At 38.0% G+C, this 13,240-nt stretch overlaps 1 protein-coding gene across 3 annotated transcripts in view; it reads left to right on the top strand.

Moving 5' to 3' along the window:
- The window catches only part of USH2A (usherin), a 388,094-nt gene that overhangs the window by 291,693 nt on the left and 83,161 nt on the right, over positions 1–13,240 (top strand). For all 3 annotated transcript variants that reach the window (XM_048298182.1, XM_048298180.1, XM_048298181.1), the window contains exons 51-55: positions 2,169–2,392; positions 4,758–4,968; positions 5,825–6,022; positions 6,616–6,770; positions 8,583–8,781. In XM_048298182.1, coding sequence (XP_048154139.1) covers positions 2,169–2,392; positions 4,758–4,968; positions 5,825–6,022; positions 6,616–6,770; positions 8,583–8,781 — 987 coding nt within the window. The remainder of the gene's footprint in view (positions 1–2,168; positions 2,393–4,757; positions 4,969–5,824; positions 6,023–6,615; positions 6,771–8,582; positions 8,782–13,240) is intronic.

Genomic DNA, 13,240 nt, shown 5'->3' with positions numbered 1-13,240 from the left:
ATCGGTGTTAGCAGGAAGTATCTTTTCCAGCGCATGGATTTTCTTTTTGCTGTAATGCATTGCATGCCTATGAAACATAAATATATAAAATATGACACACACATTCCAACTGAGTTACAAACAAATAGCATACATTTTGATATTTTGCTGAATTCAGCAAGGGTTTACAGGAATTTCTGGATCCTTAAGCAATTGAATAAAGCGATTTTTAGAAAGCAAATCAATCCATCAATATTACATGGTCCTATTTTGTTTTTCTTGGAGCATATTTAAAATTGTACATTTGAGGTGTCAAGGTTCAGGAGTCAAGTGCTACATGTGATAAATTAAGGAAAGGTCAGAGGCTATGCAATGCAGTTTCAGAAGATTGTCTACCTCTGCCTTTGCAGCTCATTCATGCTGAAGTGATGCACTCTGGGAATTACTACCAAACTCTGCTCTGCAACATCTGCTCTCCCTAAGTGAGTTAGTGCACGTCAGACATCTTTATGTCAGAATATTGCAGTGATGGATGCAGTCTTCAGAAAATGCTGCATAAAAATCTGGTGTGCCGTTCTGGCCATTAAGTGAAATTACTATTTAAATTAATGGCGCTGTCACAGTTTATCTGTGCAAAGAATGAACGCTGATTAGGGTATTAAGTAATTAGCAATTTATCACACTGGAACAAGGTTGATAATAATTAAAGAAGTAATGGTTTACCAAAGAAACTAGAAAGGGAGTCACTTCTTGTTATGTGAGTGAAATCTTGGCTGAAAAATTTAATTCAGTTAAACAAAGATGAGGTTCACAGCGAAAGAATACAGCTTTGTTTGTTTCAATAGAAAAACAGTTCATTATCAAAATTTTAGTTTGCCTGTCAGAAGTCCCTTAGGGCTGTCTGAGTTGCTTATTAGTATTGAATTGAGTCATTTTCTGCATTAATTCTCTGTTTAAAATTGGTAGAATCCTAGGACAATTTGGAAAAAGGGTGTGAACAAGAGGAAATATTTTACCTCTTGAAGAGCTGGTGATCACAGTTGGATTGCTGTGAATAGAACCAGCCCTGAAAAAAGGTAAAGTATGCAAGTAACATCACCATTTTTAGTCATTCCAGTGATTGGAATGAAATGTTCTGAATGCTTTAGCAGGATCATACCTTCAAAGATTAATTTTCATTATGTATGACTTCTAAGAGAGATTTGCTGCAACAAATGGCAGTGAAAAAAGTGGCCACTCTTGCACATGTTTTAAAAGCCAACATATGACAGAAATTACGTCAAAACACAAACTACTTTGTAGATGTAACAGTATATCACAGCCCTGTTTTTTGTGTGATACCTTTCCAGTTCAATTAGGAATAACATTCATTTCATTGCCAATTATAGAGGAGTTTGTAGTGTGTGGTTCTGCGTTAAAACTTACCCTTTTCTTTAGGTAGTGTTGGGTTCAACACTGGTATTTCGTGTGAATATGTGGAAAATTGCAGTGGTTATGATGAGCTTTTAATTTAAAAATGAAATTATTAAAACCAGAAAAAAGACAGTGGAATTAATTTTGGCAGCTTATCAATTCCACTATAGAAATGCAAATTATATCTAGATACCAACTTCTTGAAGAGTAATTCTTTGTATTAGATGACAGAAGCTTCACTGTGGGTATTTTGCAAGTGACCATTCAGTTCTAGGTACCTAATATGAACCCCTACTTTAAAGTATAAAATACGTGATAAATTCTGGAATGCTAAGATGCACTGTTGAAAGACTGCCCATATGAGGGGGCTATGAAGGAGACCTGAATGGAAAGTACATGGAAAACTTTCTCAGTTTTTATGTTCTACAAGAAATTTTCATCAACAATCCATCTCCAGCCTGCTGCACCTCGTGCATTGGTGTGGTATTTTCACAGCAAGTTCTTAAAAATGTTCAGGAGTGGTGAATGTTGATTGTAGGGGACCCTGTTTGTTCCTCTAATTCTTGATTGTTTCCAGTAGGTCTGGGAGTTAGGATACTTACTTCAGTCACCTCACATTTGCATTTAATCTCACTTCAGCTAAATCTGCATAATTCCAATTGCTCGTGGGTTTATGCCAAGATATATTGCATTGTGAGCTTTCTCCTTCCTTACCTATTTATTTATTGACTTTCATTTCATATTCAGATATACTTTTGTTTGTTTGTTCGTTTCAGGGATGTTCTGTTGTGGGCAAGAATACGTGAATAAGTCAGATACCATATGCTGCTCAGGTTCCAGTGGTGAGTCCCTAGCACATGTTAGAAAGAATGACCAAGTGCCAGTGAAATGCTGTGAGACTGAACTTATTCCAAGGAACGAAGAATGCTGTAATGGAGTTGGATATAATCCTTTGAAATATGTTTGCTCTGACAAGATTTCAGCTGGAATGATGATGAAGGTAATTGATAGAAAATCTCTCGGTAGCTCTGATTTGATGATGGAAAGAGAAATACACTGTTCATAACTATTTTTCTAAAATAGGAATATAAAAACTCCTGTGTGCATTATTCATTCTCACATTACATCCATATTAATACCGAATGAGTTTGCCATGATTGATGTTATTGCAATGAATTCTAAAGGAATTAATAATGATTAGCTGCCTCTGTGAAGTGTTGCCCAGCACTTCAGATTAGTACAGTGGCTAAAAGCTGGCATACTAACAAGACTGACATGTATAGCCAGTTTCCATTCTGTGACCACTGTTTCTGATGATGTTCATTAAGTGGAAATTAAAATTGGACTGGCCAGTTCTGAAGTATAAAAATGCTATAACATTTCAATTTGGGCAGGCAGTAGGACATGATTCCCCAACCCCCCCTCCCCCCCCCCCCCCCAAAAAAAAAAAAAAAAAGGCAAAAATAAAAAAAAAAGCAACTGACAATTTCATGATGGACTTAATCCTGATCCTACAGAAAACCAGTGGCCATTTTGGCAGAAATTTCAGCAGTACTAGGATAGGTCCTTTCATACCTAATGAATTACATAGTTTATTCGTACTCTGTTTTAATGTCAGAGTAAACTAAACGCCAGGATGGCTAATTTGGTCTTTTCCAAGAGTGACCTGTGACTGTAGTCATCAGCATGAGACAATTCCAAGTTGAATTCAACAGAAATCTTCAAGAATTAGCATCTTGGTGGTATACATGAGCTGTAAAAATGTTGTCGATTGTTATTACAATTTTTGTTTAAGAAAATGAACATTTCAAAGGATGGAAACCTAATACATGTATATATATATTCTTTTTATAAAATTGTATTTATATTAATGATAAGAGAGAGAGAGAAAATGGGTGAGGGAGAAAAAAAGAGTTGTTTATTGTGAATTCTGCAATATGGAAATCAGAGAGATATCATGGAATTTACCAGTAAAGTAAAGCAGACCCCATCCTGCCATATGCAGGTGTTCCTATATCTTTGTCATTCATCTGATAAGTTAATACAGAAATATTTCTTACATCTTCTCCTTTTCATGTCAAGGTTTTCATGTAATTTCATTTTCAGACTGAATAATTTTCTCCTAGAGAAAATCCAGGCATTGTGATGAGTCAGCTACAGCTCCTCAATGCATTGTATTAGTAGTTTATGCAAGGCAAAAAAATGGCTGAGAAGAGGTTAATGAATTCTGGTAGATAACACACCAGATCCCTGCCTTAGGTATAAAGTATAAACAAAGGAAGTACTTTGTATTTCACTTACCCACAGTAGAAAAGAGATAGCGATGCTGGCTCTCTGATACGTATAGATTTACTAACAGTGAAAGGGCTGATAGTCTGACAGGTTCTGGAGCTACTTTACATGGGAATCCAATCCATCTACATCCTGCATCCTATATGGATATCTAGCACAATGTAATTTTCAGGAAAGTGCCAAATTTGGGAAATTAAATTAGCTGAAGTTCCTAATCAGCTAAGAAGCTAATTTCAATAGGTGAATTAAGGAAGTGTTAGATATAATCTGTTTGGTTTTCCATCTGAATTTTATGACCTAATGGGCAGAAATATCTGTTGCAAATATGGCAGTACATTTCTTTCTGCCGCAACCTATATTTTATGAGAATTATTGCTCTCTAGCTTATGGTTTGGCAAAAATATTATTTCATGAATTTTAATAGAAAGTTCTGGGTGTTCAGTGTATATTTCAGTGAATTGTTCTTTATGGGTTAAATCTTACATCTTTATGTTTGCAGAGGTCCTCTTATTGCAGCAAAGCTTCTGTTTAGGAGTGATGTGGCAGAAGACATGATTTATAGTCCATGAATAAAGTTCTCAGCCTTAAAAGCTGCCAAGGACTTGCACAGAGCCCTCTTGTGTACTTGGCAAGCTGTGTGAGGGGCTGGGAATTTGCTACTGATTTGCCACAGGGTATTGGCCTTTGCAGGAACAGAATGTTCAAATCCTTGGATAAAATCCTGTTCTCATTGATTCTAGACTCTTCTGTTTTCAACAGATCCAGTCATTTGTGCTTCCAGTACTTAAATTTTGTGATGCTCTCATCCAAGGACCCTAAAAAAAGAAAAACCTGTTTCTTTTAGAAAGGATTATGAAGCATTAATTATCAAAGACAATAGACAGGCCAAAGGCTGAAAGGGTCTCCCCTAGAAATATCAATGTCCTCAAGATGGTATTCTGCTAGAAATATCAGTGTCCTCAAGATGGTATCCTGGTTTTGTGTTGGATAAAGATAGAGAAATACTAATGGAAGCATTTATATAGAAAGGAAGATGCAGGAAATATGTTTAAATTTGCCCGTGTATTCCTTAGGTGAAAGAAGAATGCAAGGCTAATGTCCTCTGTCCTTTATCTATGGAGGAAACAGCACAGTGTGGGAAGTGTGACTTTGATCCTAGGGAGAATATCTGTGCGTGGATAAAAGGTTCACAGAGTGCTCCAGAAACGGAGGTAGAAGCAGGTGTGTGTCCAGCAGAAGAGGAGACCATCTACACAGGAGGTTCAATGCAGTATTCATTTACAGGTAAGGAAAAGTGGCAGACCAGGCTGGTTATTTGCTAGTACAGTTAATTTGCTCTGGAGAAAAAGATGGCCTGAATGCTATCAGATATCCTAATTAAATGTGAGGCAATGTAAAGAAGGGCATGGATCTTCTAGAGTGAGTCCAGAGGAGGCTGCAAAGATGCTCAGAGGGCTGGAGCACCTCTCCTGTGTAGACAGGCTGAGAGAGCTGGGGTTGTTCAGCCTGGAGAAGAGAAGGCTCCAGGGGGACCTTATAGCACCTTCCAGCACCTAAGGGGGCCTGCAAGAGAGTTGGAGAGGGACTTTTTACAAGGGCAGGTAGTGATAGGACATGGGGGAGTGACTTTGAACTAAAAGAGGGCAGGTTTAGATGAGATATTAGGAAGAAATTCTTTATGATGAGGATGGTGAGGCACTGGCACAGGTTGTTCAAAGAAGTTGTGGGTGCCCCATCTCTGGAAGTGTCCAAGACCAAGTTGGATGAGGTTTTGAGCAACCTGCTCTAGTGGAAGATGTCTCTGCCCATGGCAGAGGGGGTGGAACTGGATGGTCTTTGAAGTTGCTTCCAACCTAGGCCATTCTATGATTCTATGAACTGTAGTGAAGTAGAATTCTTTTAAGAAGTAATCTGTGAATCAGGACAGAGACTTCGGGAAAATGGAAGGAGCAAAATTTAGTGAGTACGTAATGTCTAAACCTGCTTTCAGAAGAGTTGATAAAAGTACTGCTGTATCTGAAAATGACCATGACTAAAGAAATGACATCCATTTATATCTGTCTTTAAACACAGAAAAAAAAATGTGGTTTTTTTTTTTAGATAAGACTGAGATCATTCATATGTAACTTTCTTTTTCTAGATGTGAACCTTGAACCTTTTGTCACATATGAGTACAGGGTGGCTGCTTGGAATAGCTATGGAAGAGGTTTCAGTGAAATTAGCAGAGCTGTCACTAAGCAAGATGTGCCACAGGGTGTAAGTCCACCAAAATGGGCCAAAGTAGATAATCGGGAAGACATGATACTTCTGAACTGGGAGGAACCACTTCAACCAAATGGTACTGATATATTTTTTTTTAAAGTGTTTGTTCTATCATTCCACTGACAGTGTTCCAAAATCACAAAATATATCTTAATTAGTCCCTGTCACTGAGGTATTCATATTCCTAAGCTCTGCAGGAAGATTTTGCTCTAGGTTGCTATAATTTTCATTGCAAATAAAAGTAGAGTCTTCTTCACAGAAGACTATTTAGTATGTCTTTACAAAGTGCCAAAAAGCCTCTTTTGAGAACAGTTGTAATAATAAGTGTGTAAATATGATCAGAAAATTACAATCATCCTAAAAAGTATTTTGGGATTCAGGGTTAGGGGTGGTGGTGCTTATGTTTATTTCAGTAAATCTTGCCTATTATTTTCAAACTGTGAGAAAACTTGGGAGAGCTCTCAATAAGAACTGGGATCTGCTCAGATGCTGATGCAGATCCTGAGGAAAGTAGTTTGTAATTGACATTGAGCATTTAATCAGAATGACTATCTGCTACTGTGGTCATGTAGATATTTCATTGGATGTTTTCTGTATGCAGAGTTGAGTATTATCCCATCACACAGGATCCCTCAGCTAACAAAAGGGAAAACTTTCTTTCTGCAATAGGTCTTATTATTCACTACATCATCCTCCGAAATGGAATCGAGCTTTTTAGAGGAACGGAAATGAGCTTCACAGACACCAGTGGGATCCAGCCATACCGAGAGTATTCCTACCAGCTGCGAGCCTGCACTGTGGCTGGTTGCACAGACAGCAGCAAGGTTGGTGAAGTGGGCTTCATGGAAACTGGTGCCAGGGTTTTATCAGCCAGTGCGGCAACATAGAAATGCTTTTGGAAAGGTGTAATTTGAAGACATGCTGATTATTGAGTAAGTGAAAAAATATCAATAATCTGATTTGGATTCAGCTACTGACAGGTGAATATTTGGAACCCAAGGCTGATACAAGCAAATGGAGGAAGAAAGAAGCATCTCAGTCTTGGCAAAGCTGAAATTGCACTGTAGGAACTGATGTTTGTTAAAGAGAAAGCTGTACATGGCAGAATAGAGTAAGGAATATTAAAATGCGCTTTCTCTAAACCGGGAAATTAAATTTTTGCTTCTCACTAGGAGTTCTACAGCCTTTTCTTCTCTTGCTATTTCTTAGATCATCTGCTTTAGTTATAGTCTATCAATTTGTTCAACAAACTTCTGACTCTTCCACTCCAGTGGAAAAGCCTCCTTTCGCTATATTACTCTTTGCTGGCTTTCCATGTGTGTGCCTGCTTCAGGCTTTACTGTCCCTTTGTGTACAACCTGCCTCAGCTTTAGTTTTAAGCAAACAGGATCTCTTACCTCCCTTTCTCACAGTTTCATTTCCTTTTGTATCACTTTGAATCATGGATGCCTTTTACCAACATTACTATTTAACCAGCTCTAGGTTTTATTCTGCAAAGTACCTGCCTTATTCATCATTTGCAAAAACTATTTCTTAACTGAGGTCTTTTTCATGATATTATTCTTTCCTCTATGAAAATGAATTTCTAGGACTACAAGGGTAAGGTCTGTGGGGCAGAGGTGGGGAGTAATGACTATGTTTTGTAATTATAATATCTGTGGGATGGAATTTTTTTTTATTTGCAGGTGTTTAAATGTTTTTCTTATTCATGCAAATCTCAGCCAGAAGTCTAAAATAAAAACCACTGCTGCAGAGGGATGAAGATAGGTGGATCATTCTCTGCCTGCACACAGAGCTGTGGTCTGGGAGCTATGTAGGCACAGTTGCTGCAACCACTGACCTCATAATAAATCCTGCTTATTTCACTTGCCTGTAATTAAGGAGTTTACTGTTGCAAACACTGAAGTCTGCAAGTAGGGACTGATTCCACCAAGTGCACTAAGACAATATATTATAGAGGGCACATTTTATATTTACAGCATAATATAAATACTTTATGGTGGTAATAACAGAAAAAGAAAAGTGATTCTCAAAGAGAAAACGGCCTGACTCACTTATTAAACCAGTATAGTTTGGAAATGCCTCTTCTGTAGTTGATAGTGGAGATGTTTCAATAGAAAATTATCTTTTTTCCTTTATTTTTTGGTAGAAAGAGCTTAAAAAGTGCAAACTTATTCTATCTTTCAAAGTCTTTAGATTCCTTGCAATAGTATGGAGTTGCAGATAACTACAATAGAGTTCAGATTGCATGGCATATATGGAGGCTTAGCCCCATGTTTACTGGTGCTTAAAATATATGAAATCAGGCAGTTAAAATGCAGAGACACTGACAAACCATATGGAAGAGAGTTATCAAGAGTTCTCCAGCAATACAGTTTTTGTTGTTTTACCCTGTGCCACACACTGCAGCTAAAACGTGGTGAACCTGTTGTGATAAATTGTAGACACAGACTTATGTGATGTATTCAAGGTCAGATTTCATTGTGAAACAGGAGGAAAAAAGTAACTAGTTCTCCAGACCCTTGGTAATGATATGCCAGCCCAAACAACATTTTAAAACAAAAGTGACATTCTCATTGATCAGGGTATCTAGTGTACTATTACATTAAATTGCTGTTTAATTCATATGTCTTCAGGTAGTTGCAGTCACTGTCCAAGGAGTCCCCGAGAGTGTTCAGCCACCAGAAGTCAGTGCTCTGAACTCCACAGCATTACATTTAAGCTGGATTGCGCCCAAGAAACCAAATGGGATCATCAGAGAGTACCAGATCACTCAAGTGGGGAGAGGACTTATATACACTGACGCTGCAGGCAGAATGCAGCACACTGTGTCAGGTAAGGAGGCAGAGCTCTTTGACAGGCTAATGCCCTGTCCTTAAGATATAAGACAGTATTAATATATTAAAAATGCTTCTTGTCAGAAACTTTGAAAAAAAAAAAATCTAAGATATGTAAAGTCATGATAAAGCATTCCAAACTGTGCACAGTACTGGGGATTTCAATCTCTTTCATTTCTAGCTGCTGTTTGTTAAAATATTAATAGATTTAATTTCAAAATTTTAAAATAAATCTATCCATCTTGATTGAAGATGCATGCTTTGCGGTGTGCTCAAGGACTCAGATATTCTGTGTAGGCTTGCCATCCCTTCATACAGATTCAACTCTCTCTTTTAACATCACTGATGTGCAGTAGTGCAGTATTGGATGTGTAGCAGTGTATGATCAAGAGGGATCCAGTAGTTTATGTCTGAGATCATAAAAAAGAAGGAAGACAGAACAGTAAAGATCCCAAATTCTGTTTAGTTTATTATATGTTGCTTATAGCCATTTTCTAAATACTTGGTGAAAGAAGCTTTATTCCAGGGATTTTGGGGGAAAATTTGGCTCAGACCTCAAATGTATTATTTTCACATATCCAATTTTAGTTATTTCTGAATGTTACACTAAAGCAAAATTCTTCTTAGAAATGTTTCTATTGAACACAGAGCAGGAACATAAGCATTATGGGATATCTTTTTTTTCACTCTTTGACCTCAGGTTGCTCATCAAATTTTTATATCTCACAAATGCATTAATTTTTCCCTGTTTTTTTCCCCATGAGTAGGAAATTTCAAGATTCATATGTTGTACACACCATATGATAGCCGGCCAAAGAGCAGAAGTTGACTTAAGGGCACATAAATCCCCCAGAGCATAGATGGCACTCTCAAACACCCCTCAAAACATGAGCCCCAAGTCAGGGTGGATCCCGTAGTGCTTTAAAAGAGTTTGTCTCTGCTGTAGTCACTCACAGAGGAGCAAGATTACTGTTCCTCTTTGACAATATCATGCTCAAGTGTGAAATTCATCATCATTGTATTACTCCTATCTCCATATTCAGTGCTTCTGGACATGAGATATTAGCCAGAGTTGGTGGTACATGTTTTGGAATTGCTGTTGTAAGTTTACACTGTAAAGAAGGAACATTCCAACAAGGAGTGATTTATCGAACCCATTGAAATATTTCTCATGCTCCTCCAAGGCAGTTGTAGCTCCATTTTAATGCCAACAATACTTACCAGCTGGAAGTGAGAGGAAATGAAATTAATTCCTGAGAAGCAAGGATCTTTTTTTCTTTTGTCTGCCTGTCGTGTTGAGCCACTGTCCAGTGCAGCCATGTTAAGCCAGGAGTGAAATAAGTGATCATTCCTCCTGACAGGCATAATCAAACCTTGTGCTGTTTTCTGCAGGAGCTTCCTTGGGTAATAATGTGGAATTCATGACAGTGATTAAGCAATGTGGGTAATTATTGCTCTCTAAATTAAAAGAATACGATAAAAGAACCAAATTTACTTCATACATAATCTCAAATGTTTGAACTGTTTGTCTTATTCCCTGTGGATGTATGTTTCGATTTTCCTATTATCCTTGGTTTTTCTTTTTCTTTTTTTTTTTCCTCTCCAAAACTGCCTGCTTTCCCCTGAGCAACAGTTGAACGTTAATGAAGCTGTAGCATTAGTATTTGTGGAGACTTTGAATCTCGGGTCTCACAAATAGCAGACGTGAAGGCTAGCACCTTGCCACGGCACCATTGTCTTGCTGCTTATTTTTAATTACATCAAAGCTTTGGAAACATGATCCCACAAATGCTTTGTGGGAATAGCGGTGAATGTGCTCATCATGTGAAATCCATAAATTGCTTATAATCCTCTCAAGATGTTAAAAAAAGCATTAAGTAATTGAAGACAGGAAGTCCTCAGTTAATTATTTAGAGGTGTTATCAATGCTTTAAGCAAACTGAAGCATTTTCTGCTATCTCACTGAGTTGAATGCCACTGGGACCTAGGGGCAGCAGCCATCATCTTCTCATATTCTCTAATGCAAACAGCACATGGCAGCTTGTCAATAAAAGACCTTTTTATATCATTTATTACTGAACACTTCCAGTACCCTGTACAGAACAATTTGGATGACAGTTATGGCATTGTTTCACTTTGTGTTACTACTACTTTACAAATGGGCCTGCTAATGCTTTGCAGTGGGGCCAGGCAGAGGGGTAAGACTGAGGGGAATAATTAGGGGGATTGTAAAAGAAAGCCAAGAGTGCCCTCTTCAGCAGCAGCAGGTGGGTTTACAGAAAGGATTCTTCTCAACTCCCCCCTTTTAATACACTAAAGTTAATATCCCAAGTAAGAGGCTTTATCAACAATTCATAGGATCAATCATTTTTAGGTCAAAGCCAAGGAAGATAATTGATATTTATTTTAGTAAAAGAAACGATAGTAAGAATACTTGATGACCAGATAGTTTGAAATTCTTTTATCTGAACATATTCTCCATTTCAGGGCAATGAAAACTGAAGAGATACCAAAATGTTGTCACTGGTCAATCTATCTCCATATGCAGCACTGAATCATTAATATTATTTATCTAAAGGAAACTCTTGGGGGTGGAGGGGTTGTGTGAGGCTGTGGTCAGCAATCTGACATCCTCCCAAGTAAAATTCCCACAGCGGGGCCCAGGAGCGTTATCCTGGGAGCTAATTACTGACCTTGCTGGAGCCATACCCACAAATGGAGACAAACAGTATCAGAAGGAATTGATTTAGCTAATAGAATGAGGCATTCTTAAAAAAACCCCAGTGTTTCACAGCCTTTTGGCAAATGGCAAATGCTGCGACAATATAATAGACTGCTTAAGTTGACAAAAAAAAAAAAAGATTAAAAATTCCCCACAATAATAAACCAAAAAAAGAAAAGGAGGGTAGAAATATCCTCCAGTGAACGATCAAGTAGAGACATTGGAAAAACAAAATGCTGTTTATATTTCAAGATTATCTTACTTGTTATTTTTATTATCAATCACATACATAGATTTGCACAGAGCTTCCCAAAGCATGCATAAGACAAGGTGTCTAATGCAAAGCTTTAATAGTCTAGATAAAAATCTGCTGTGACTGCTCCATGTATGGCTAGAATTTCAGGTATCAGAATTTCACCAATAAATTTAGTGAAACCATGTGCTCTTTTTTTAATGCTCATTTTTCTCATTAAAGTGTAGTTGTAAATGAGTATTGCTTTATTATGCATGTTTCCTTTAAAAGTGAACATGACTCCCTTTAGGGGAATTCAAGTAATTTGTTGCCACAGTAATCTTTTCTATCCTGAAATGTTAAATACTTGGCTTTCCTCCATGCCTTTGCCTTTCTCTAGTCTGCAACTGTCATTTTCTCCCTCCTTACTTTTATACACAGTGTTCAGATGGTTTTTCTTCTCTTCCAGTTCATGATTAGATTACAGCAAGGGCTGTCCCTCTGAGTCATCTCTTTATTTTCTCTCCTTCACATCTTGTTCAATTTGTTAAGCAGCCTGCGTGTCTTCCATTCAGTATTTTACCTTCCTATGTAATTGCTGCTTCTTCTTTCACTCTATTAGTTTGTAATATATTTTAATTAAAATATCTTTGTGTTGGGTGTAAGCAAGGATTTTTTTATAAACGAAGATCTGGCATGGGCTTTTTTTGTTGTCAAAGAATTGCATTGTTCTTGAAATAATTCAATTTAGACACAGGAGCTGCATCAAGAGTACACTGTTAAGACCACAAAACCATATGCGTAAACATTGACCTGTATAATACGTATGAATTGACCTGTATAATCCTAACTCAGCCTCTTTCACACAAGCAATCTGCATTACACAGCAGTACAGTCATTTGTGCACAGAGTTACTGCCTCGTTCAGTCCACAATCTGTGCCTCTTCCAGGGAGGAATAAAATGAAGCTCCTATATGGAGGATGGCTGCCTCAGCTTTGGCTGTGTTTAGTGGATTTATTCCTTCTGGGAGTCTCAGTGTAGATGGGCCTAATTCTGCTTCTGCCCAGAGCTACACTGGGACAGTGCCAGCCCAGAGGGACCAAACGTGGATCACTGAGGGGCTGGTGGCATGGACTGCCAAAGGGAATGGCCTCACAGCCAGGGCTTTCATATTTGTTCAAGCTGTGGCACTCGGGAAGGCATGCCTCATTCTTTCACAGTTTGTCACAACCACGTCTTCCTCATTTTCCTTACCCTGCCTGAGACCTGAGTTTCCTGAGCTCTCAGAGCTGCAGCTGAAGGCACCAGCTGTGCTTGGATAGATGAAGTTTTGCATAACACTAGGTAGTCTGACAGTCAGGTCCCAGGCATCCCAAACAGCCTCCTGGCAGCTCCAAAGAGATTTTTGGTTCTCTCAGTCTCTTTGAGTTAGTATCCTGATTCTGAGAGAGAAATCTTCTTCTTGTGGTTTTGGTTTGTTTTTTGGGGTTTTTTTGAGTTTA

Source organism: Corvus hawaiiensis, chromosome 3 (assembly GCF_020740725.1).
Source record: "Corvus hawaiiensis isolate bCorHaw1 chromosome 3, bCorHaw1.pri.cur, whole genome shotgun sequence".
Taxonomy (NCBI): Eukaryota; Metazoa; Chordata; class Aves; order Passeriformes; family Corvidae; genus Corvus; species Corvus hawaiiensis.
Note: the sequence above shows the minus strand (reverse complement) of the source record. Positions and strands in the feature narration are given on the sequence as shown.